The 26,325-nt window shown below is 39.9% G+C and overlaps 1 protein-coding gene across 5 annotated transcripts; it reads left to right on the top strand.

Moving 5' to 3' along the window:
- Positions 1–1,115: 1,115 nt before the first annotated feature.
- On the top strand, positions 1,116–26,312 carry acacb (acetyl-CoA carboxylase beta). Of its 5 annotated transcripts, none has more exons than XM_087793476.1 (54): positions 1,116–1,151; positions 3,495–3,999; positions 6,667–6,799; positions 6,883–7,021; positions 7,632–7,741; positions 7,813–7,894; positions 7,969–8,067; positions 8,860–8,969; positions 9,888–9,998; positions 10,078–10,287; positions 10,397–10,567; positions 10,628–10,789; positions 11,654–11,817; positions 11,950–12,100; positions 12,164–12,267; positions 12,337–12,418; positions 12,478–12,623; positions 12,805–12,955; positions 13,028–13,162; positions 14,020–14,166; positions 14,236–14,424; positions 14,486–14,586; positions 14,650–14,738; positions 14,817–14,941; positions 15,003–15,116; positions 15,187–15,300; positions 15,446–15,535; positions 15,616–15,734; positions 16,041–16,064; positions 16,364–16,504; positions 16,589–16,688; positions 16,881–16,988; positions 17,165–17,221; positions 17,455–17,496; positions 17,614–17,829; positions 17,885–18,040; positions 18,108–18,311; positions 18,920–19,075; positions 19,147–19,269; positions 19,339–19,608; positions 20,297–20,394; positions 20,460–20,580; positions 20,657–20,767; positions 21,703–21,846; positions 21,913–22,033; positions 22,107–22,203; positions 22,270–22,366; positions 22,460–22,595; positions 22,658–22,835; positions 22,901–23,013; positions 23,083–23,237; positions 23,956–24,126; positions 24,276–24,412; positions 25,381–26,312. In XM_087793476.1, the coding sequence occupies exons 2-54, from the start codon at positions 3,515–3,517 to the stop codon at positions 25,505–25,507; spliced, it is 7,236 nt and encodes a 2,411-aa protein (XP_087649602.1). In that variant the 5' UTR covers positions 1,116–1,151; positions 3,495–3,514; the 3' UTR covers positions 25,508–26,312. The 5 variants fall into 5 exon arrangements, with proteins under 5 accessions (XP_087649602.1, XP_087649609.1, XP_087649616.1 ...); XM_087793483.1 differs by having other exon boundaries at positions 17,885–18,044; positions 18,112–18,311; XM_087793490.1 differs by lacking the exon at positions 16,041–16,064.
- Positions 26,313–26,325: the final 13 nt, after the last annotated feature.

Genomic DNA, 26,325 nt, shown 5'->3' with positions numbered 1-26,325 from the left:
ATGCAAGTGTTATTATGCCATAAAATAAGTTTTGCCATATTTTATTTAATATAAATTCAATTTTAAATGTGATCTGAAAGCAAATGGCAATGAAAAGGATTAATAAAAGGAAGAAAAGATGAAAAGGAAGTTCTTCAAACTAATATCTTTTGACAAGTTATATGTAGAGTTCAACTGGTAATAAAATGGTTAGATAGCCATCAAAAAAAATTCTATATGGTCACTTTTATAGTATTATTTCTGACCTGATGCAGGCTGCATACATGGATTCAGGGAGACGCATGTGGCCCCTGGAGCTGCACTTTACCCAGATCTGCTCTACAGTTTATGCCTCCACAGTCTTTAAAGGACTGCGAGGTCGTTCTGTCAAACATGAAACAACTTTGTAGTCAAATTATTTAACAGGGTAACAAATTTTAGTTTCTTCCATAAGTAAAATAAAATTTACTTTATGTATTATTTATAATGGATTCTGTTGTAGAACGACCACAGCAAATGCCAAGGGGCCAAGTCCGGCGCTTCATATTATTTTATATGGATATATCCTCCAGACCTGAGCAAAGTGCAGTCAGGGGCCACATGTGGCCCTTAAGTGTATTCATGTGGCTCTTATGTGAAAAACGATAAAGCAGATAACCATAGTTATATTATTTATTACTATTTATTTTAGTATGTATTGCCCCTAAAAGGGAATTAAGTGAAAAGAAAATACATTTTGAAAGAAATATCAAAATATTTCAGTGAAAAAAAATGTTTAAGATAATAATTATAGTATATCATTTGGCTTTTAACTTTTCCCCCTTTATTTATTGAAGGCCCCTCACACAACAGCTTTATAAAACGTGGCCCCTGAGGGAAATTTAATTGGCCACTACTGCTATAGCTCTATATTTGTCCTGCATAAAAGATACAAGTTGTCTTGAAATAAAATTCTTATTTTTAAACAAACCATCCATTCGTGAAGGTTACCTGCCTGGATCGTCTTCTTCCGGTGTTACCTTTTTTTTTCTCCAGAGTGGTTTCCAGTCCCACACACGATCTTTGTAGGGCTGTGCTGCAGGGGGCGGAGCCTCGCGTCAGCCCCGCACATGTTTACTTCCCTGGGAAGAGGTGGAGGGTCGAGTCGAGGGGGCGGACGGACACTGGACGTGGTAGGTGACATTAGTAGCTGCTGTCATTCTCTTTGTTTTTTAAAACGCATTCGCACGGTTGTCCTCTACGTGAACCACCTGTTCAAAGCAAAACTCGAGGACTTGAAGTTTGTGTTTGTGGAGCAAGTTAGTAACGTGTTGCTCTGACAGCTAACTAGCTAGTAGCACAACTTTGTTTGGGTTAGTTGAGGTCACTTTTGTAGCTTTTACTTTCAAAGATAACGACTACATGCTCGCTTCTAAAGTGGAGAGCAACACATGTGTAGTAGGTCATCTTTGTTTGGATGGAATTTATCTTTTTATTTTGGTCACCATAACACATTCTACAGCATCATCATCATCCCCAACAACAAAGTATAATGTTTCCTTTAATATAACTCTGTATTTCAATCCCTCACTACTATTTCCTGTCAACTACACTTGAGCCCGAAATACAGCAGCAAGAAACATCTACTCATCCATTCATGAGCAGTTTTATTTAAACTCCATATAAGTGTATCATCATCATCCTCCTCCACTGCTGACCTTTGCCCCACATGAAGCCTCCACTCTTAGCTCTAATGTCAGCTGCTACACACAAGCTGTTGACTTCAGAGACTCAAATATAGCTTTAAGCTCTGTTGACATGATCAATGAAACCTTACCTTTACATTGTCCTGTTTTTGCACTACTTGTCTTTATTTCCCCCAATTAAAACTGTTTAGGTATCAAGTAAAAAACACATGTTCTGTAGTTAACACACTACTGGTTTTAAATGGTGACATTTTTAGTTGTTTATTGTTTTTTATTTAGGATATTATGTCTTCAGTGTTGGTGTTTTCCTCAGTAAACCCCCGTCTCCGGGCAAGTCTGACTTCTGAACACTGACAACTTGAAGCTATTTATCTGCACAGCTACAAATATAATGATTCATTTTATTTGTTCAGGCTTTTCCTTGATTTTCTGGAACTCCTGTTGTGTTATCAGTTTTATCTTGATCTTTAAAGTATATACTTCATTGAATATTGTTTTGATTGTTTAAGCGCTTTGTGACCCTGGTCTGGAAAAGCGCTATACAAATAAAAATGACTTACTTACTTACTGTTAGTATTTATTTGCTTTTACATGTTTTCTGGCTCGACTGGATTTATTCTAATAAACTCTTTTCAATTTGATAATGTTAACCTGTTTTGTAAATCAATCATGATATTTTTTTTATTTGCCGGCAAGATGCAGGGTTTATCACATGCTTCATTTATTGGTGGGAAAAACTACTTCTTTCTTACAAACAATTCTTTCATTCATTTTTCATCTGTTTATTCCCTCATTGGGGTCACGGGAGTCTATCCCGGGGACACACTGGACAGCATTCATTCTTTTGCTTTGAAGCATTTTTTTTAAATGTCACAAATAAAAACAAAATTATTTAAATTATATTCCCTGAAGTTTGTATTTATGTTTTGTTTTGTTTTAATTGTACTTGAGTTATAATTGTTTAATACCATCTTTCATGAAAAAAAGCATTTTCTTTAACCTAAATATTGATAATTAATCTTAATATTAAAAAAGTTTTATTTACCTAAATATAATTGAAATATATTATTTAACACGTTTAGTATATACATTAGAATTTATTTTATAATTAAAAAATGAAAAACGAAAAAAACAACAAAAGTATTACAAATGTACTTTCTAAAAAGTATTTTGCTCTATTTTCCTTCATTTTTGTCATTATTTGTTGTAATTATCACAAAAAAATATATACAAATAAAAACTGAAGATGATGTAGCTCCTCCTGTGCATATTCCTCTAGTTATAGTGTTTTTAATAAGTAAGTACTTTTTTTTCCTTAAATCTATCATAATTATAAATCTATTTTGAATAAAAATAAATGTGATGCATTACTTCTCAACAACAAAAGAACTTTGATGAGGTTACAATAACAGAGCCACAGACTTTGACACACGAGCCAAAATAATGAATTGAAGAAGCCTCTCAGATAAGAGAGGACCTACACGGACAGACGAGAACGTTTGTAAGTAAATAATATTTAATTATTTTAGCGCTTTTCTAGACCAGGGTCATTAAGCGCTTAAACATTCAAAAACGATACACAATAAAACATATACTTAAAAGGTCAAGACACCACCGAGACAAACACAGGAGTCTGGTTGAATAGATGGTTTATGGTTTACAGTTAGTATGACGAGCTCAAGAGACGCAGTGACAGGCGCTATATAAATAGACATTATTATTATTATTATTATAACGTGTTCGGACATCAAATAAGAAGGCGAGCTGATCCTTGGTTTCTTCCTGGATCACAATAATAGACTTCTTTTTTTTTGTTTGATTCTCTTCCAGTCTGAGGAGGATGCCTGTGGATGCTCGCGTTGGCTGTCCTGGGGTTCATCCTGAGTTTTCTGTTGACATTGTGGAGAAGTAATCGCAAGACTTTGGCTATGCCTGAGAAAGGAGAGGAATCTCCGCCTGGCTGCAGTTCCTCTGCAGACCAGTGGGACGAGCCTCCTCCTCCTCCTCCTCCTCCTCATCCCACTCCACCAGGCCAACATTCCCCGTCCAGACATGAACCTACCTCCAAGCACAACAACGGTCCTAGGTGCCGCCAGCAGGCTTCCTCTGAGGGGACCTCGGAGTCCAGACGTCCTGATAAACCGCCCAAAAGAACTGTGCCAATGCTGGGATCAGGACCCAGGTCAAGGGAAAAGCTCAAATTCATTCTTGGAGCGTCAGAAGATAATTCTTCGGATGAGGAGCCGTTGACATCCAAACCTCCAAGTGGTTCTTCTCAAACGGTTAAAGCTCCTCCGCAGACGACGGCGCCACCGCCCACCTCCTCCGGCATCAAGTAAGATCGGCGCTCATTGACTACAGCGATGTTTTAAGTGAAGAGCGACAAGTCTTTGTTTTATTTCCGTCTTCACGAGTGTTTCCACCTGACCTCAACCAGTTGACCTGTGCTGTTGTTACATGCTGCACAGTCCTGACTCTATTATTGGAAACGGAGCCGTGGCTGCTGACTTTTGAGTGCAGTCACTTCAGATTGGTTTTGCTAAACAAGAAAATAACAAGACCTTGTTAAGGTGTTTGTTTTGTTGTAATCACACTACCTGTCCTCAGGTTTGACTGGCCTGTCGCTGCCATCATGTCAAAGACCATGTTCTGAGACACTCACTTGTATCAAGGGAATCTTTTAGTGAATTATATTTTCCATATTTGTTCCAATTTAAATCTAATTTTTCAATATATTCTACTTAAATCTGTTCAGGTAGACCAGAAATACATCATTCCTCCTTAAAAAGATGCTCTACATTTTTGTTTTATTCATATTTAGTTAATGTATATGTTTCTGTTCTAAAGAAATATAACCAAAATGGACCCTTTCTTATATTTATATATATTTAAAAAAGAAATTCAATTTAAATTGCTTAAATTTCAATTAAGTCAGACTCTTTCTCAGCTGGTAAACGACGGACAGGAGTGGTTGTGTATCATTTTTTTATTGCATAGTCAAAAGGTTTGTCCAGTTTATTAGCGGTTAAGTGATAAATCATTTTACTGACGGAGAAAACGGAAGAACATATCTACTTCATTAGAAAATGTCATTATGCCATGATATTAAAAAGATTGGAAGATAAGTTTTAGACCATATATAGATATCTACATGTTTTTTTTAAATATATATATATTTTGAATATATATAATTAAAAACAAAACAAGTAAATAGGAGATTAGAACCATTTAAATGTTCCTTTAATTTGTCATGGGAGACAAAATGCACTCTAAAAAAGGACAAATAAAAGGGAGTAAAGTAAGAATAAAGAAGAGGAGATGAAGTACTTCAACAAAAAGTAAGAACAAAATAATAATGGGCACAAAAAGAAAAGTCAAATAAGTATTTGATCAGATTTATGGCTTTACTCATTGAATGGTTAATGGAAACATTTGTTTAAAACAATAGTCACTGGCTTGTTTCAACACTGTTCCTTGAACAAACAAATGCAGGGAAATCTAAAGTGATCCACTAATATGCTTTACATGACTCTCTCTATATTCATTGAAGTGAACTAGGTCATGTTTAGAGTTGATTCGAATTCAGATGTCCTCGCTAACAAGTTTCTCATGCTTTGGCTGCTGCTCTGTGTTTACAACATGTGCAGCTTTTGCCAAAAAGGGTGGAGATAAAGGAGGAGTAGCTTTAGAGGAAGCATTTCGTGTCGACTTAAAAGTAGATTTCCTTTGCTGCAGATCAGAAAAGGAGTTAAGCCATGGAAGATTTTTAAAGTTTACTCTGGTTTCCAAGCCTGCAAAGTTTTTTGGTTTGAGGAGTTTTCTCTGTGAGGAAGTGTTTGTTTTGTTCAGACGCCAGTCAGGGACGAACGAGCTTGTTTTGCGAGGCAGACTCATGCTGGTGATGTTCACGAGCATGAGGGCTCGCTTCTTCTCATGGATGCTTTTATGTAAGTGTGTTGAAATGTGTGTGTGAGGGGAGAGTGTGTCGGTGTTGAAAGTCAGGACTGATGAGCGAACTTTGCAATGACGACGAGTCATGTTGAAGATTAAAGGTCGTGTTCCTTATCATTTACGAAGGGAAAAGATCTGAAAGTTGAAATAATTCTTAAACTTCATCGTCCACTCAAAGCCATCCAGGGTCGTAGTGGCAGAGGACACCCTGGAGAGTTTGACAGCCCATGTATTTTATGTTTTATATAAATAATACGTTTGTTTAAATACACCTTGTGATGCCAAGCATCAGGTATCTGGAAGATTAATAATTATTATGAAAGTATTTGTGTCACAATTTGTAGTTAATTATCTCAACATATTACCCGCTATACACAAAGGCTAAAAACCTAACGATTACTGTTAAGCCAGAGGAAGAACAGAATGATTCAATAAGCCAAAATTAAAATCACAAGTCGGATGGTTTCCTCGGGTGTATGGATTGTTTTGTTGCCAACCAAAGATTCTCCTTTCATCTCCGTAAATGTTGTTGCTTTGTCTTGTCATACAGGTTCTTTGCTGTATTTAAAGAAGCTTCATGTGGTAATATCTGCCGTTATAACCCTTGATATGTTGTCAGAGATATCACAGATATGACAACATGTTCAGACACTTTCATAAAAGATCAAATAATGACATGGCTTCATTGGAAACCAGTCAATTGTGGCCTCAGGAGTTTAGCAACATTTTACTTTGCTTGGTTCATGGGTTGAGTTGTCTATGGCTGCTTGGTTTGCAGATTATTAAGTGCATAATGTGAAGATAAGGTGTGACATAAATGGGCTGGTCCACTAAAAGGTATCTATCGTAGGAGACTGAACTTTGAGTTTTTTTGATTTTCAGACTCGTGCTGATAGCTGTTGCCGTTAACGGCAGTTTCTACCCTCAGGAATGTTTGCTTAGTCCGACACTGATCTTGCAGATAATTAGGTTCAGGTGTAAAAAGAAAAAGGGGAAAAAATGCATCCATTTTATCGTGGTTCTGAAATGATCGTCCTTCTGGTTGCTCCAGGCCTAGCATGTCTGGCCCTCACCTGGTGAAAAAGGGACGTGAACACCGAAAGATGGATCTCCAGAGGGACTTCACGGTGGCCTCGCCGGCAGAGTTTGTGACCCGCTTTGGTGGCAACCGGGTCATTGAAAAAGTAAGTGTAGATCTGCAGCCAGAAGAATTGCTTTTAGATTCTTCTTTTTGTTTTAAAAAAAATGAATTCATCAACGCTTGCAGGTGCTGATAGCAAACAACGGCATCGCAGCAGTCAAATGTATGCGCTCCATCCGACGCTGGTCTTACGAAATGTTTCGCAATGAGAGAACCATTCGCTTTGTGGTCATGGTGACCCCAGAAGACTTGAAGGCCAATGCAGGTCGGTGTCCATCAAGCTTTATTATTTAAAAAAAAAACACTCGTGACTGGTGATGTTTCTTGGATACTTTTTATTAAATTGAACTTAAGCAACACATTGTGCTAAATTAAAATTTAGATTTTATGATGAGCAACAAAAAGAAGAAGAAGCTAAATGGAATAAAACACACAGAGATATTTTTTCATACTTTCATGTTAAGAAAAAGGGCTAAACTATTTTGACTTTCCACTAACTTTAGACCCCACCAGCATGTTGACCTACTTTTCTAGATGCCACTCATTAGGTTTGAACCCAAAGACCACTTAGGTGTGTTTGTAGTGCAACTGCCAAATCACATTTGGTGTTGTGAACACACTTTTAGCACTGCTTGTTCTCATCTCTGTTGACACGTGTTCATTGAAGCATCTTCTTTAACGGTTGTGTGATGAGTTTGTCATCTGTCTTTTCTCCAATGACTTGTAGCCTCATGGCACATCTTTTAATACTGAAGACCAGCAGCAACTCTGGCGTGGGAATCCCTCATTTAAAGTCTCAACATTGCATTTTAATTCACTTCCATGGTAGACTCCAGTATTGGTGTCTTAAACTAATCCTGTTGGTTTCCTCCTAGAGTACATCAAGATGGCCGACCACTACGTACCAGTCCCTGGTGGAGCCAACAACAACAACTATGCCAACGTGGAGCTGATTGTAGACATCGCTAAAAGAATCCCAGTGCAGGTAAACCCTGGAATCTACCTGTTTGTGCTTTTTCATTATTTCACCGATGATGCATTTGTCACCCTCGATAGGCCGTGTGGGCCGGTTGGGGTCACGCCTCAGAAAACCCCAAGTTGCCTGACCTGTTGAGTAAAGCTGGGATTTCATTTTTAGGTGCAGCAGAGTTCAGTTGGTGTTGCTGGAGTTCCTCCCAGTGAGCGAGTGTAATTTGATGATTCTCTGTTCAGGACCGCCCAGCAAGGCCATGTGGGCTCTCGGGGATAAGGTGGCGTCTTCTATTGTGGCCCAGAGCGCCGGCATTCCCACGCTGCCCTGGAGTGGATCAGGTAGAGCTGTCGAACTACTGTTGAAGCAAATTAACTTTCACCCTTTTTTCAATACTGAGTTCCTCACATAAAGGATCTTTTACAAAATTACGTGGCGATATTCTGTGAGGATAAGAAAAGACACTATTCTCACATTTCACACTTGCACTTTAATTGTTTTTTAACTGGATTTTTTTTTTAAACTGTCAATAAATCCACCGAAAAATCCAAAAAATGTTTTTCCTATTTGTCACTTTTGGCACATACAATCTACTTTACTCTCCTACACTATGACATTCTTGGCGCTGTTACAATCTGATAGATATAAATGAGCGTAAAAAATCAAGTCCTTTTTCATTTTAAGTCAGTGAAATGAAACATTCTCAAAGTTGTAGTTGCAAGATTTGCACCTGAGATTAGTTGATGGAGCTCCTGCTGATGAGAGCCTTGTGCTGCGTTCAGGACTCTTCACATATGTAGAACAAATCATGTTTTGCAATACATTGACACACAACGCTACATTTGCACAGCAAATATTGGAGGATTACTGCATTTCAACAGACAGTCCAAATAATATCGACTTTGAAGGCACTTTTCTCTTTTGTTGACTTTACCTCAAATGCCTTTTTCTTATTTTAGCAGCATGTGTCTGTCAGACACATATCTGATAATCTCAGGTCATTGAGTGCATTTAACCAGTTTAAAGTAATCAATTTTATTCTCTGGTATTTCATTTCCCTTTTTGAACTCGCACAGATTTTGTACACGTGCCGTGAGAAGAACGTTTTTCTAACCTACTGTGTTTGTGTTTAGGACTGAAAATCCACTGGACGAAGGAAGATCAACTGCTGGGCAACGTGATCAGTGTTCCACCCGAGATCTACACTCAAGGTTGTGTTCATGATGTGGAGGATGGCCTCAAGGTGAACAATTTTAAAGCACTGAATTTACATCTTTTTAGTTCACTTCTCCCCCACCTCTGTTTTTCACTCTCTCTTCCGAAAATTGTTCATATTCTTCAAGTCATACCTGTACACGTCTGAACAAGCGTCCTCCCTCACCGTGTCGCTCTTATTATGAACCCGTCAACATATGCTTAAATTTTCTATTTCCAACACTACAACTACTAAAGTCTTCTTAAGAAGGATCTTAATTCAAGTGTAGAAACACAGTGTGATAAATGTGTGTATTGGCATGAATGATAATAGCAATATGATACGTGTCTCTCTATACAGGGGCAGCAATACGATACATCGTGGTACTTTAGGAGCAATGATTCATTTGTAGCATTTTCCGAGTACTTGACTCTGGTGTTGCAGAATTTACAGACCACATGACAAAAGTCCTAACTGCTTTCATTTACTTTGAAATAGTCCCACCATCAGATTTAAAAGTTGCTGGAGATGACTGTATCCTCTCATCCTCAGTCATTGCTGGAGGATTACATTTTTCCTTCAGCTGGGAGGACATAATGACTTCTATTATTTAGTGGCCAGAAGTTGAATTGCAGCACAAAAATAAACAATGTGAATATTATTATTGAAAGATGAACCATAAAAGTATAATTAATATAAACTGAAAGCCCCCCCCCCCCCACCCCCAGTAAAAAAATTCATGCAATAAAGTGCTTTTAAATATCGATAAAGAATCGTTGAATAAACATAGATATTTTCTAACGACCCTATTTATTTAGAAATATTAAGACGGGTCCATTTTTTGAATCTATTAATGAGCTTTGTTGGTGCTTTGCATGCACAATATCAAGCAGAAGGTCCTTATGAATGATTCATTGATGATCAATTGTGACTAAAATGTCAATTTTCCATTCATTACTTTCACAGGGAGCTGAGAAAATCGGTTATCCAGTCGTCATCAAGGCGTCCGAGGGTGGAGGTGGAAAAGGCATCCGAAAAGTAGAAAGCGCTGATGATTTTCCGAGCTCTTTTAGACAGGTATGAATGTTTTTTTTTTGTTTGTAATTATCTGTTTTTAATTGACGTACATCCTCAAACATCCTTTTGTTGAGTGCAGGTGCAGACAGAGGTGCCGGGCTCGCCCATCTTCGTCATGCAGCTGGCACAACACGCCCGACACTTGGAGGTCCAGATTCTGGCCGACGAGTACGGAAACGCTATCTCGCTATTTGGACGTGATTGTTCCATTCAGAGGAGGCATCAGAAGATCATAGAAGAGGCTCCGGCCACCATCGCCTCCTCCTCGACCTTCGAGGAGATGGAGCAGGTTCTTAGAATCTTTTCTTTTTGGACAGAAAAACAAAAAAAGCTGTTTTCACAGTGTACACAGTGAACCGGCTTTGAACACATGATGAAGTTAGAAACTGTTCTTCCAGTTTGCAGTGAAGCTGGCCAAGATGGTCGGCTACGTGAGCGCAGGAACTGTTGAGTACCTTTTCTCCGAGGACGGAAGCTTTCATTTCTTGGAGTTGAATCCTCGCCTGCAGGTGGAGCATCCGTGCACGGAGATGATCGGAGACGTGAATCTTCCTGCCGCACAGCTTCAGGTAAGTGTAACAGTGGTGCTGATGTTGTGTCGACTAATGCAGTCTCTCGGGGTCCGACAGATCGCCATGGGTATTCCTCTGCTGAGAATCAAGGACATCCGCATGCTGTATGGAGAAGGGGCGTGGGGAGACTCCTTCATTAACTTTGAGAACCCGGACTGTGTCCCCAGTCCCAGAGGGCACGTCATTGCTGCTCGCATCACCAGTGAAAACCCAGATGAGGTAGATCACCTTTGTGTTCTTCCTTTGTGAGTCTGTGTGGGGTTTACTTTGTGCTGTAATAGTACCTATGCTGATAGAAATGTAAGGAAGACATATTTCTGTGCTCTATTGCTTTATTTCATTTTCCCTAATGAAGATCTTTATTTAAAATCTGTAAAAATGGAGATACGTTATTAAGAAATAGTCACAACGGAACCAACATATTTGCCTTCCCTGAATTTGACTGGCAATGTAAATCATACCCCAAAATAATACTTACAGAACATATACCAAGACCATGGTACAATGGATAAATTGGCCTCAAAATAATTCTGACAGAACATAAACTAAGAAAATAATACAATAAGTAAATAAGTAAGTAAAGGTTATTTGTAAAGCGCCTTTCTAGACCAGGGTCACAAAGCAGTTTAACAAACAAAAACAATAAGCAGTTAAAATAAATACTTTTAAAGGCCAAGACACAAGAGGCAAACACAGGAGTCTGTAATTTGTATTAACTGCAGGGGAGAAAGCTCCTTCTTTTTTAGATATGGAAAATAATGGGGTAAATAGCCTCAAAAACATTTCTAACAGCACACACAAAGTCTCTTCACACGCAGATAAAGAGGAAAAAATGGCTCCAAAATAATACTGACAGAAGATCACCTTCTTCTGCATGATCTCAAATGGGGCCACAAGGAAAAAAACCCTAAACATGTTGCCAACCTATCGCACAAAAATTATGTTTTCAATGGAAAAAAATCAAGCCGTCAAAATAATACTTCCAGAACACAAAGTCTGTTGGGATAAAACACATGGCACTGTTTCTTTGGTCTCTGCACAACTGCATTGTTTCAAAGGTTTCTCTTTTGCTTCCGTCCACAGGGCTTCAAACCCAGCTCGGGAACAGTGCAGGAGTTGAACTTCCGCAGCAGTAAGAACGTCTGGGGTTACTTCAGTGTCGGAGCCACCGGAGGCCTGCACGAGTTTGCAGACTCACAGTTCGGACACTGTTTCTCTTGGGGGGAGAATCGTGAAGAAGCCATATCGTGAGTTTCTCTCTTGTCGGGGTGTCTTATCTTCTGCAATTCTATTGGCCTCAACTTTTTTGTTTTGCTTTTACTTTCTTTAAGGCTTCCCAAACACGCACCTGATATTTAAAAGATAATGTGTTGTTTCAGGAACATGGTGGTGGCTATGAAGGAGCTGTCCATCAGAGGGGACTTCAGGACCACAGTGGAGTATCTCATCAAGCTACTTGAGACGGAATGTTTTCGGGACAATGACATCGACACCGGTTGGCTGGACCACCTTATCGCCGAGAAAGTGCAGGTAAGAAAAATGTTGCGTAAATAAAAAAGTTCTGGATTGGTGAGTATTTTGCTGGACCTGCAGGCGGAGAGACCGGACACCATGCTGGGTATTGTTTGTGGAGCTCTGCATGTGGCTGATGCAAACTTCAGGAAGAGTATGTCGGATTATCTACACTCACTGGAGAGGTAAGTGTATATACCTGTTGATGACTCTTCTAGAAATTACATTTAAGTCTGTTTCCTCTCCTCACTCAGAGGTCAGGTGCTGCCCGCCGCCAGCCTCCTCAACTCTGTCAGCGTGGACCTCATTTATGAAGGAGTCAAGTTCTTTCTGAAGGTCGAAGTTCGACTCTTGTTCTGTTCCCTGCCTTTACTGAAACGAGCGTTGTGCACCAGGTGGCTCGACAATCCCCCACCACGTACGTGCTCATGATGAACGGCTCCGACATCGAGATCGACGTGCATCGCCTCAGTGACGGGGGTCTTCTGCTGTCCTACGACGGCAGCAGCCACACCACCTACATGAAGGAGGAGGTGGACAGGTACAGGCTCTTCACTTCAAAATCACATGTGTCACCAGATAATCGGCTCAAAATTAAAGTTGATAATAAACGTTCATGTCAATATATTGACTCATAAGATGCTAATGTGATTTAGTTTGAAACCACTGCTTTTTTTAAACAAAACACATTTTGATTTAGAAAATATTCCTTTCTTTTATAGCTATCGCATCACTGTTGGAAACAAGACTTGCATATTTGAGAAAGAAAAAGACCCGACTGTTCTGAGGTCCCCGTCGGCCGGTAAACTCCTGCAGTACATCATCGAGGACGGAGGTCACATATTTTCAGGGGAGACGTACGCAGAGATCGAGGTGACTCCTCAGCCCGGATCTTCTCACTAGCGAGTTGAATCTTTTCCATCAGTGGATGTGCTGTGTGATCAGGTGATGAAGATGGTGATGACGCTGACGGTGCATCAGTCTGGATGTATCCACTTTGTGAAGAGGCCCGGTGCAGTTCTGCAGTCTGGCTGTGTGGTGGCGCACATGGAGCTAGATGACCCCAGCAGCATTCATAAGGCGAGTGGAAACGTGACATGTACGAGTCGCAATTTAAATATTATTTTTTAATCCCCCAAAATTCCTCCAAAATTCCTCAAATGTTGGGAAATTGTATTATATCAATTAATGAATAATAAAAAAGATGAACAAAAATGTATTTTAAACAGTACAAATATGACTGTGATAAATAAAAGCATATCAAGGTAAACGGAAAGTTGCGCTCACACTCTTAATTTGAAAGCCGGAAGTTTATTTCCTCCTTATGAATGGCATTTTGGGGATTTACCATAAAGTTTAGCAATAACTTTCCAAATAAAAGTGCAGCTCATGACGGGAGAAACCTTAACTTGTGACAGATTGACGGCTGCATGATTGTTGTCTCCATCTGTGTGAGTAGTGATTCTGTAATGAAAGATGGACCCGCCTTATCTTGCTTCTGATTGGTTGATGATGCGTGGTGCCTTTCGTGATTGGCTAGATTCACGCAAAATGGACCAACTTTCATCATCATTAAAACAAAAATGATATTGTATTAATAAATAAGTTAATATAAGCCTTAGCATGTCAAGTGTGGTGTGAGAATGGCTCAATCTGTGTGACTGTCACACCCAGAGCTTGAGACCTGGCAGCCCTAATATGTATAATATACTGACCGTATTATATATACATTATGTTATATATATATATATATATATATATATATCATTTATATTCAATTTATTTGTATTTATTTTTTTAATTCTGGTTGAGTGTTTTAAGCACTTCTAACTTGTGCATATCCTGAATTCCCCAAAAGAATACCTGACTTGACGGCTTGTGTATTTGATGTGTTTATTCAATTAAAACATAAAAGGTTATTTTACTCTTTGCTGCAGGTGGAGCTCAACACAGCCACGCTTCCTCCGCAGCAGCCCCTTCCCATCGTCGGGGAAAAGCTCCACCAAATCTTCCACTGTGTACTAGAAAACTTGATCAAAGTCATGGACGGATATTGTCTGGAGGAGCCTTATTTCAGCACTAAGGTACATCCCAGGACCTTCAGGCTTCTTCTGCTCATCACAACATGTTCTTATGTTTGTTCTCATCTTCAGCTGAAACAGTGGGTTGCCACCCTCATGAAGACCCTCAGGGACCCATCGCTTCCACTGCTGGAGCTGCAGGAGATCATGACAAGTGTCGCGGGTCGAATTCCTTCGAGTGTCGAGAAAGACATCAGGAAAGTCATGGCTCAGTACGCCAGCAACATCACCTCCGTCCTCTGTCAGTTCCCCAGCCAGAAGGTAAGTCCAAAATACTTTTGAATATCCCTGATGGCAGTTGTGACTCTCGTTTACTCCCCAGATCGCGAACATTCTTGACAGTCATGCGGCGACACTGCTGAGGAAAGCAGACCGGGAGGTGTTTTTCATCAACACTCAGAGCATCGTTCAGCTGGTGCAGCGGTGAGCTTCGCTTCTGTCCTCAGGTTCATCTTAAGGTCTGACAGACGCTTTCTACTGGACCAGGTACCGCAGTGGAACCCGGGGTTACATGAAGTCCGTGGTTCTGGATCTGCTCAAGCGATACTTGCAGGTGGAGGCGCAGTTCCAGCAAGGTGACAGTAGGAGGCGGAGGTCAAAACACAAACCGCAGGTTCGCAGCATTTATGTTTTTCCGCTTGTTTTCCCAACAGCTCACTACGATAAATGTGTCATCAAGCTGAGAGAGCAGCACAAGCCTGACATGAGTCCGGTGCTGGAGTACATCTTCTCTCATGCACAAGTCTCCAAGAAGAACATCCTGGTCACGATGCTCATCGTAAGAGACTCCTCTGTTCCTCACATTCAGGTTGTTTTAATTTAGACTTTGACTGTTCCAGGATCAGCTGTGTGGAAGAGATCCCACGCTCGCAGATGAGCTGATGACCATCCTGAACGAATTCACTCAGCTCAGCAAGACGGAGAACTCAAAGGTCGCACTACGAGCCAGACAGGTGAGATAAAGTGTTATAAAGTAAAATGTGGGAAATTTCTGGATATGTTTAACTGTTTATGTGCTCGCAGGTGCTGATCGCTTCCCATTTACCATCATATGAACTTCGACACAACCAGGTGGAATCCATCTTCCTGTCGGCCATCGACATGTACGGTCACCAGTTCTGCCCCGAGAACTTGAAGGTATTTTCTTCAATGTTGCTTCGCTATTTCCACATTTCCTAGATTAGAAGAGAATCTATAACCGGACTTGTTTTAAGTTTACAAGCCTGGCCCCTTTCTGTACGGAGTTTTAAACCCTTGACTTTCTTCTGTGCTTCTCCTTTAGAAACTGATCCTTTCTGAGACGTCCATTTTTGATGTCCTGCCCAATTTCTTCTATCACTCCAATCAAGTCGTGTGCATGGCAGCTCTGGAGGTAGAACTCTCTCTCTTCAAAAAGGGATTCACCGTTTGTGTTTTTTTTTCCGCTCAGTCAAGTCTGGTCTAAACTCGCAGGTTTACGTGCGTCGAGCGTACATAGCATACGAGCTGAACAGCATCCAGCATCACCAGCTGCTGGACAGGACGTGTGCCGTGGACTTCCAGTTCATGCTGCCCTCGTCGCATCCCAACAGGTACGTCCAGAAACACGAAGTCAAGCGGTTTGATTCACAGGTCGCCTTCGTCTCGTTGTAGCTGGTGAGGTTTGACTGATGATAACACGTGATCTAAAAACAGTCTAACTGTCTTCTCTTGTCTCAAAAGTGTCTCAGGTGAACTGCATCAGTAGCTTGTTTTCTTAATGCTTGAGTGCTGAATGACTTTTGTCTCCAGTCTAACTTCATAGCTTTGTGCTTGTATCTAAAAAAAAAATAATAATCTGAGGACGAGGCAAGCTTTGGTCAACCCCTAATGATCGTCTGTCAATCATCTTATTTCAGAGGAAGCAGTCCTACTTTGAACAGGTAGAGTAAAAGCACCAGATAGTGTGATTGTCTCACGGTGCATGTGGAATGCATTGTGACTCTTTATCCCGATTTCTAACACACTCTCTTTAATTCAAACAAGCTTTATCAAGATCCTAAAAACATCTTTTGCTACTATTCATGTCATCAAACCGTCTCAATGGGGAAAAAAAGGAGAATGTGGATATGAAGCTGTTAATTGCCGTTTCGGTCATTTGCCTGAATGAAAATGTTAGCCATTAGGCTGCTTGGAATGTGCTTCTATTTGCTTGTCAATTTCCCACATTGGTTTGTTTCAGGATGCCTGTCCCGTTGAACGCTGCCGGCCAGTTCCAAATGCGACGACAAAGCAGTGAACTCTTCCTGGACGGAGCTTTCTCTCCTCCCTGTCAGCGTCTTGGTGCCATGGTGGCTTTTCAGTGTTTCGATGACTTCAAAAGGTCATTTTTATGACTTAAGTTTGACTCCTTTAAAGTTTTTTTTCATTGATTTGATGTGTTTAAAGTTTAATTGTGTCATTTTAGGACGTTTGATGAGGTTCTCGCCAGCTTTGCCGAGCCCCTTTTGGAGACTGGATCTATAGCAGAGTCGTGTGCCAGTCTCTATGAGGAGGACAGCTTCAAGGCAAGTGATGATGATGATGGTGATCATGTGTCTTCTTCACCTTTCATGCTTAATAATGTATCTTCTTTTAACTATTAATATTCCAACTTAAATGTGTACTTGCCTTATTCTATCTTAACTTCTTACCTGGATCATAGCTCAAGTATGTAAGTACATAGTTCTTAACATCACAAATGCATTCGTGCTCCTCAGAATACAAAAGAAAATCCGATCCACATCATTAACGTGTCGATAAAGACGGCCGACACGGAAGATGACGACGCGTTGGTCACAGCCTTTACTGAATTTGCACAAACAAAGGTGGGATTTCAAAGTTTTTAAATTTGAATGTATTTTTAACTGTGTATTATTTTGTTGTTTAAGCACTTTGTGACCCAGAAGGTGGTTTACACATAAAAATGACTTGCTTACTTACAAACTGCACAAACCCTGTGACCTTTCTGTCTTTTAATCTTGAGGCTATGTTCTCTTCACAGAAGGAAATCCTCTTTGAGTGTGGAATCAGGCGAATTACATTTTTGGTCGCTCAGAAGGTAAATATATTTATTTGTAAACTTCAATAACTCTTAAGGGGTAAAATATTTGCTGATCCCCCTGAACACTAGAGGGTGCTGTCGTAAACAAAACTGATTGCCGTTGTTGAGTGGGAAAAATAATATTGTGTTTGACATAAGCAAGTGTTTCTAGACCGCGTTAGGATTCAGTCTTTCAGGTATTATTTACTGCTTTATGTTCGCTAATATAAGATTTGATCTTTGTTTTACAGCGAGAATTTCCCAAGTTCTTCACGTTCAGAGCAAGAGATGGGGTATGGCTTTTTAAATTTTTAAAGTTGAATTATGAATTAACAATAAAATATGTCAACATAAATGTATAAAGCAAGAAAGTAAACAAAACCCTCATACTTTTTTTTTTGCCTGCACAGTTTCAAGAGGATCGTATTTATCGTAACCTGGAGCCAGCTTTAGCATTTCAGCTGGAGCTCAATCGAATGAGGAACTTTGACCTGACTGCGGTTCCATGTGCCAACCACAAGATGCATCTGTACCTGGGGGCTGCTCGTGTTCAGGAGGGAACCGAAGTCACAGATTATAGGTTCTTTGTGAGGGCTATAATCCGCCACTCTGACCTCATCACCAAGGTAAATGGATGCTTTTCCTGGTTTAGTGTGTTTGACTCACATGTTCTTCAATTAGGAAGCTTCATTCGAATACCTGCAAAATGAAGGAGAGCGTCTTCTGCTGGAGGCCATGGATGAACTGGAAGTAGCCTTCAGTAACACCAACGTGAGGACCGACTGTAACCACATCTTCCTCAACTTTGTCCCCACGGTCATCATGGACCCGTCTAAAGCAAGTTTGCAACACACATTAAAACGCACCAAGTCTTTGTGCTCTTTTAACAATAATATAAACGCAGATAGAGGAATCTGTGCGCTCCATGGTCATGCGCTACGGAAGTCGTCTTTGGAAGCTGCGTGTTCTGCAGGCGGAGCTTAAAATCAACATCCGGCTAACTCCAACTGGAAACGCCATCCCGGTCCGTTTATTTCTCACCAACGAGTCCGGCTACTATCTGGACATCAGCCTCTATAAAGAGGTCACAGATCCATGCTGTGGTCAGGTGAGCTGTGCAAACCCTAGCAGGTCATTTTCACTTTCTGTCGCCTATTGAAGTATTTCAGTTCCATCAGAATATTTAATAATTGAACATTTAAAATATTGAAAACTGATTTTCTGTAATTTGTAACTTTTTATTAAAATTATTAAAAAATACATTTTCCAAATTCCATTATTTATTTTAAGCTATGCAAACATTTAATAAACATGTTGGTAAAACAGTCCCAACATTTTATAGAGAATTTAAAAGGCCACAAAAAAAAAATTGAAAATATTAAATTTATTTTGGAATGATTGTTATTTGAATATTGAAACTCTGACTAGAAAAACATTATTATTTTTTTATTTGTTACATTTTTTAAACAAATAATTGAATTAAACTATTTATTAAAACAAGTTCCACCTTTCTATATAAATTGAATTTATTTGATTCAACTTTCAATATTCTGATGCCACTAACACACGTGAAACAAGGTCATTTTAGAAAGTATGTAATGTTTAGACCAGATCTAAGCAAGACTATTGAAATCATCTGATGGCTTTAACTTGAGTTTAAATTTGGTATAAATTGTTATTCAGTTCTGAACATGGCTGTGCGCTGTGATATTCCAGATCATGTTCAAGTCATATGGAGGCAAGCAGGGTCCTCTGCAAGGCATGCTGATCAACTCTCCGTATGTAACCAAAGATCTGCTGCAAGCCAAACGCTTCCAAGCTCAAACTCTGGGAACCACTTATGTGTATGACTTCCCCGAGATGTTTCGACAGGTACAGGCGACACTGGTCTCATCTATAGACTGTTCTCTGCTCCCTCTTTTACACTGTGACTCCCCTCACAGGCGCTCTTCAAGATGTGGGGCCCTGGGGAGTCGTATCCCACAGATGTGCTGATATGCACAGAGCTGGTTCTGGATCAGCAGGGCAGACTGAAGCAGATGAACCGCCTCCCTGGAGACAACGATGTAAGATACTTGTTATTCCGTCAAACGTATAGTTCTTTGTGGTTATGATGCCGCTCTCGCTCTCATCAGGTGGGAATGGTTGCATTTCGGATGAAGATGAAGACTCCGGAGTATCCAGAGGGACGAGACGTCATCGTCATCTGTAACGACATCACTCACATGATCGGCTCCTTCGGGCTTCAGGAGGACGAGCTGTTCCTCAGGGCTTCAGAGTTGGCTCGGGCGGAAGGTATCCCTCGCGTCTACATCTCTGCGAACAGTGGCGCTCGTATCGGCCTCGCAGAGGACATCAAACACATGTTCCATATAGCCTGGATTGACCCCTCTGACCCCTATAAGGTTTGTTTACTGACATTCTATGTGGCAATAAAATATATATATATATATATATAATATATTATATGTATTTTCATAAATATATCAGCATGTTTTGATGGATTCACCGTCCACTAAAGTAAAGTACAGAACATCTTTTAAACAGTGCAACTGATAATAACTATGGAGGCCTTGAAGAGCAAAAAAACATAAGTTCTGATAGAATATCAGAATAAACTTTTATTTCCGGTGTTGTAAACACAACACAGGATTTTCTTTTTTAAATATAAAATGAAACTACTTTTATGTGACTGACAAAATGTGTTGCTATGCTTTCTTAACTGTTGCCTTAGGATACTTTTATATAGATATATTGACATCTGAGGGACCAGTGGTTTAAGTCCAAGGGTTGCATGTTTGCATCCCATTGAGGACACAAATATCTTTTTTCTTACATCAGCCAGTTTATCTGCACAACTTTTGAAGTTTTTTATTGATTTAATGGTTAATTAAATTTTATATACTCAAACGTTTTTGATTTTTGTTCTTTAGTGTTGCCATAGTTGTTACCAACAGCAATGTTTAAAAAGCTGTCAAAGTGAAAACTACTTAGTTCTAAAAGTGTATCTATCTATCTGAATCCTAATGTGTTGTATTCAAGCAAACAGTTTATCTTATTAAACGGTTATAAATTATGTCTTTGTGATTTTAGGGTTTTAAGTACCTGTACCTGACGCCACACGACTACACACGGATCAGCTCCACCAATGCCGTTCATTGTCAACACGTGGAAGAATGCGGAGAGTCCAGGTAATACAAAACTACTCTAAATCCAGTGTTGTCTGCATTTGACACTTTGATTTGTCCTTGTAAAGATACATAATCACAGACATCATCGGGAATGAAGACAGTCCCGGCGTTGAAAACCTGCGAGGTTCAGGCACCATCGCTGGAGAATCATCTCAGGCTTATGAGGAGATCATAACTATCAGCATGGTGAGGCGTCACTCGTGCTCCACACGGTTAAAAACACAACAATCGCATTTTTCTAACTTTAGTTTTCCTCCTTCAGGTCACTTGTCGGGCCATTGGAATTGGAGCGTATTTAGTACGGTTAGGTCAACGTGTTATCCAGGTGGAGAATTCTCACATCATCCTCACTGGTGCAGGCGCCCTGAACAAGGTCAGTTTGATCACATCCTATGGTATTCTAAAGAGTCATGGTGTAATCCAGACTTCCTCTTCCTCAATATCATCTAGATGAATGTTGAATTATCATTAACATCTAAAGAAAAAAACATCCAGTCGCACTTATAACAATTGAATAATTCTGTTGATCTCCATCAGGGCTCCAGAGAATGTTGAAAGTATAAACACAAGTTGTTACATTAAAAAAGTAATGGATGTAAATCATGTTTGTAGTCTCACTAGTTGAAGCAGCATCACATCACGTACGTAAGTAAGTAAGTAAGTAAGTCATTTTTATTTGTATAGCGCTTTTTACAACATTTAAAAAATAATATTTTCTGCAATAATTGCTTTGATTTTAAACAATCAAGGTTTACTCAGTAATATTTTAACGATCCACCAAAGTATTTCACAGCAGTAGGTTTGCAATGGAGGACTGAGAGACTTTTGAAGTTATCCGGAACATAAAATGAGAGGTGAAGGTCATTGATGTGAAGGTTGTTGATATAAAGATCGTTGATATGAAGGTGGCCGACAAAACAAAAATAAAAAAGTGACATTTAAGAAGCAGCAAGAAGAGATCCGCAGACTGGCGGTCCTTTGTAAATAAATACAATGCAGATAATGCAGTTTCACAGATCTGACTCTGAGGGGAGCCAAAAACAATGTTTTCAATATTGCTGCTTTAAGAGTCAGTAAGAACTTGTTTTGTAATTTGTACTTCATTCTGCTATTATTTTAAAAAACACTATTAATAGCTGTTTTCACAACTAACCTGTAGCTCCTCATAAGCTAACCTATCATCAACTGAAAAATAATATGGTAGCTCTTCACAGGTTTTGTTGCTACTGAATTTCAGATCCTGATAGATCCGTTGTGCTTGAGAACTTGACTTGACCAACATGAAAGACGTGATTCTTGGCTCGGCAGGTTTTAGGCCGGGAAGTCTACACCTCCAACAACCAGCTGGGAGGAATCCAGATCATGCACAACAATGGCGTGACGCACACGACTGTGCCGGACGACTTTGAAGGAGTCTTCACCATCCTGCAGTGGCTCTCCTACATGCCCAAGGTTCAGCTCGGTTCTGTCTTCCTCACGTCAAGAACTTTCTTCTCATCCTGTCCCATCTTCTGACAGAACAAACACTCCCCTGTTCCTGTGATGGAAACCAAAGATCCGGTTGAGAGAGAGATAGAATTCACGCCCACCAAAGCACCGTACGACCCTCGCTGGATGCTGGCAGGAAGACCCAACCCTAGTACTGATCTTGACTTCATCTCACAAGGATAGTGTTTATATTTGCAGCAGATGAACTAGACTCTTGTCTGCAGCGATCCGAGGAGCCTGGCAAAGCGGCTTCTTCGATCACGGCTCGTTCATGGAGATCATGGAGTCTTGGGCTCAGACTGTGGTGGTGGGCAGAGCACGGTAACACTGCATCTTAAACTGTCAATCAAGCGAGTGTTTGCTCATGTTAAAAAAAATGTGTGTCAGGTTGGGAGGAATCCCACTCGGTGTCATCGCCGTGGAAACGCGGACAGTTGAGCTCACTGTCCCGGCAGATCCTGCGAACCTGGATTCAGAGTCCAAAGTGAGATGAAAATATTTGTTTTTTTAAATGACAAGATGAACGTCATGACGGGAAAGAGAGTCATTGTATTTCTGCTCTGCCGTGTGTGTTCAGGTTCTGCAGCAGGCGGGGCAGGTTTGGTTTCCAGACTCGGCGTTCAAAACCGCTCAGGCGATTTCAGACTTCAACAGAGAGCGTCTTCCTCTCATGGTGTTTGCCAACTGGAGGGGCTTCTCTGGAGGAATGAAGGGTGAATATCTAGTCTTTACCCCCAAACACACATGTTTCAATAATGGCTTTGTTTTCCTCCAGATATGTATGATCAAGTGTTGAAGTTCGGGGCCTATATCGTCGATGCGCTGCGCACTTTCCATCAGCCGGTGCTGGTCTACATCCCTCCCTACGCCGAGCTAAGGGGAGGGTCCTGGGTGGTCATTGACCCGACTATCAACCCGCTTTGTATGGAGCTGTATGCTGATCGAGAGAGCAGGTGTGATAAGAAACTCTCGCTGTGAGTTAAAGGTTTTTCATTGTACCTTTTATTTCTGGATCCAGGGGTGGAGTTTTGGAGGCAGAGGGAACGGTGGAGATCAAGTTCAGGAGGAAAGACCTGTTGAAAACTATGAAACGGTTGGACAAGGACTACGCAGGCCTGCTGGAAAAGCTAGGTAAACCACCTTTAAAGAGTTCTAACAGTGTTGCTCATCAGTTAACTGAGGCCTATGTGTGTCCATCAGCTTCACCAGAACTGCCAGACAAACAGAGCAAAGAACTGGAGGTGAAGCTCCGAGCTCGAGAGGAGTTTCTACTGCCCATCTACCACCAGGTGGCGGTACAGTTCGCTGACCTCCATGATACGCCTGGACGGATGCAGGAGAAGTCTGTGATTAATGTGAGGAGACAGAAGCACTGGTCACAACAAGATATTTCCCCACCAGGGAGGATCTTCCATTGATGGTTGATGTTTAGAGAACATGTGTCAAAAGTAGATTATGATCCTGTTCACATTGTGACCTATAAAGATGCCAGTGTTTAAGATAAGAAACATATTATGAATTTGTTTGGTGAAAGAGGACAAATACAGAGATAGATATGATAAATTGAGCCTCAAGAGTAGAAAGAGAGTATCAAATATACTTCCCTATAGGTAAAAATATATATATTTGTTTGGCACGAAACTTGGACTGCTCAAGCATTTTGGCCCCTTGTGTGATTGAGTTTGACACTAATGTATTAAGAGTAAAGGGGAGTCGGGGGGCAGTGATGCATATGGAAAGTGAGTGGTGGCTTGTGTGGTCCAAACCAACAACAAGGAACTTGAAATTTTTTTTTTTTTTCGATTTCTCGTAGTTTTACAATTTCTCTTAAACATCCAAAAGAAAAGTGAATAATAATAGTAACATTAATACACATTTGAGTCAATTTTTTTTTCTCCCAAACTCTTAATTTGTTTTCCTTTCCCAAAACAAAGAGTGTCACCTATAAGAGTTTTTAAATCAAAAATATATCACATTTTGCATTAATTGTTAACATTTCCACATTATTTTACACTCTTTCGACCTCAGAGTCAACTCATGTTGCTTATTTATGTTTGTTATGCCTTTCAACAGGATATTCTCGATTGGAAAAATGCACGTAGTTTCTTCTACTGGCGTCTACGGCGCCTCCTGTTGGAGCAGGTGGTGAAGTGCGAGATCCTGCAGGCCAACAAAGATCTCAGTGACGGTCACATGCAGTCCATGCTGCGGCGCTGGTTTGTGGAAACGGAGGGAACCGTCAAAGTGAGTAAAGACCTGGAACTGACCTCAAAGACTTTTGAGTCGGAAGGTCAGAGGTCAACCAAGTCAATATTTTGTTAAGCTGCACGTCAGCTTGGTTCTCATGTCTCCAGTTCCAGCAGTCAAACTCTAAAGGATCTCTCTTCATACAGGCTTATCTGTGGGACAACAACCAGGCTGTGGTCGAGTGGCTGGAAAAACACTGGTCGAAGGAAGACGGCACTCGTGCTGCCATCCGGGAAAACATCAAGTATCTGAAAAGGGAAAACGCATCGAAACACATCCGCAGGTAAAAATCCCATTACTTAGTTTTTATTATTATTGTGTAATTATTATGATGTTACTATTCAATGCCATTTACAGCCAAATGAATCGATGCTTCAACTACAAGAGACATTCTAATGTCAGGTCAAATAGTGGACACACACACACACACACACACACAGACACACAAACACTGAACACGCAGTCACACAGACGATGCAACTGACAAAACCTTACAGACAGAACATGCAGAACTGGAAACATGTTAAATCATACATTTGTAACATTGACTGTTTTTAAAACACATCTTTTTAAACTGACTTGTTTACTATAACTCTTGTTTTGTATTGTCCATGTGTTATAGTTCCATTTTAAAGAACTGTTGTTACTTTTAACATCTTACTGTTGTCTTTTTGTTGTAGTTTTTCAATCTGTACGGTTTGTTATGAAAGGTTCCTTATACGTAAAATTATTTTTTTATTATTAAAAAATGCAACATTCATGTTGAAAGTTTAGAAGTATGACTTTTATTTTGACAAAAACTTTTTAAAGATAAAGTTTTGGCACAGTTTAATCACTGTTCAATAGTGCCAGTTTGGCACCAGCATGGGAATAGAACCTAAACTGAATTTAAATTGTAAACATAAACATTTGGTCGAGTAGAACACTGTAATACATGCACTCTAGAGCATTAATATGACCATTAGTGGCAGCTTCAGGGTGTTTTCTTTACCTATTATAAAATGATTCTCATCGGAAACGTAAAAAAAGTCGAGATGAGGGAACCTCGGATATCTTTTTACTCCCTTGTTAACATGCAGCGTCATCAAACATGTGACAGGATGAAAACTTTGGGTGAGAACAAATGCGGTTGAATGTTTAATGAAAGTTTGTATCTAAGGTAAGGTAAGGTAAAACTTTATTGATCCCTCAGGAGGTCTCCTTTGGGAAATTGTTTTTTATCTAATTTAAGTCTCTGATGTTGTCTTGCAGCCTCGTTCAGGCCAACCCGGACGTGGCCATGGACTGCATCATCCACATGAGCCAGAACATCACTCCGTCCCAGAGGGCCAAACTCTCTCATCTGTTGGCCACTATGGACAACACCAGCACCAGTTAAGCTTATCGTGAGACCACTGACTGTTGAGCCACATTTCTTCTGGTCCCACACATTTCACTCTGCATGTGTTTTCAACATTTGTGTAAAATTGTCTTTTTATCAGCAGCTTCACAGTATTTAAGTTCCTGTCCTTGTTACTGATTCTGCTCATAATCGGTTTGCTAAAAATCATGTAACATTTCAGTGCCAGAAACCTCGATGCGCACAAGCAACATCTAGTATGCTAGAAGCATGTACTGAAAATATCTAATTTATGTGAAACTGTAAGCTTTAAGTGCCTTACCTGAAGAAAACATGAATTCCAAGTCTTGAATTTAATCTTCTGTTCATACAATTGTTAATTTCCCTCAATGTATATCCTGTGGAAACACAACTATTCTGAACTGATCAATTATTTTGATCATGGATGTCGGGTAGAAAACGAGTTCTGTGCTGGGAAAAAACTTCAATTGATGCTACTCAATATGTTGTATTTTTTATAAATATTGAAATGTAAATGTGCGCGTTTGTTTGGGTGAATGTTTTTTTTTGTTTGTTTATGTAAATGGTGATTAATACAAGCACATTTGACTGAAATAATGAAAAACAAATTTCTGTTTAACATAAATATTACTGTGAGTAAAAGTTTGTTTTCCTTTAATTGTTGTTTATATTTCATTTCTAGAATTTCCCCTTTGTGTCCATATTATCAAGGGCTTCGTGCTCCTGTACATTAATATCTGCCAATAACATTTCACTTAAATATATCAAAACATCCCATTCGTCTTTGTCACCTAATAATAAATATCACTGTTTTTTTCTTGTTTTTTTGGCAAAAG

This window comes from Callionymus lyra, chromosome 1, assembly GCF_982586985.1.
Source record: "Callionymus lyra chromosome 1, fCalLyr1.hap1.1, whole genome shotgun sequence".
Classification (NCBI taxonomy): Eukaryota; Metazoa; Chordata; class Actinopteri; order Syngnathiformes; family Callionymidae; genus Callionymus; species Callionymus lyra.
The sequence above is the reverse complement of the archived record's forward strand: the minus strand, read 5'-3'. Positions and strand labels throughout refer to the sequence as shown.

Bases quoted from the DNA above. Each gene is read 5' to 3' on its own strand.
- acacb (XM_087793476.1), top strand. From the start codon at position 3,515: ATGCTCGCGTTGGCTGTCCTGGGGTTCATCCTGAGTTTTCTGTTGACA. The intron at 16,989-17,164 runs GTGGGATTTCAA...TTCTCTTCACAG, and splicing joins CTGAATTTGCACAAACAAAG to AAGGAAATCCTCTTTGAGTG. The intron at 18,312-18,919 runs GTGAGCTGTGCA...GTGATATTCCAG, and splicing joins CAGATCCATGCTGTGGTCAG to ATCATGTTCAAGTCATATGG.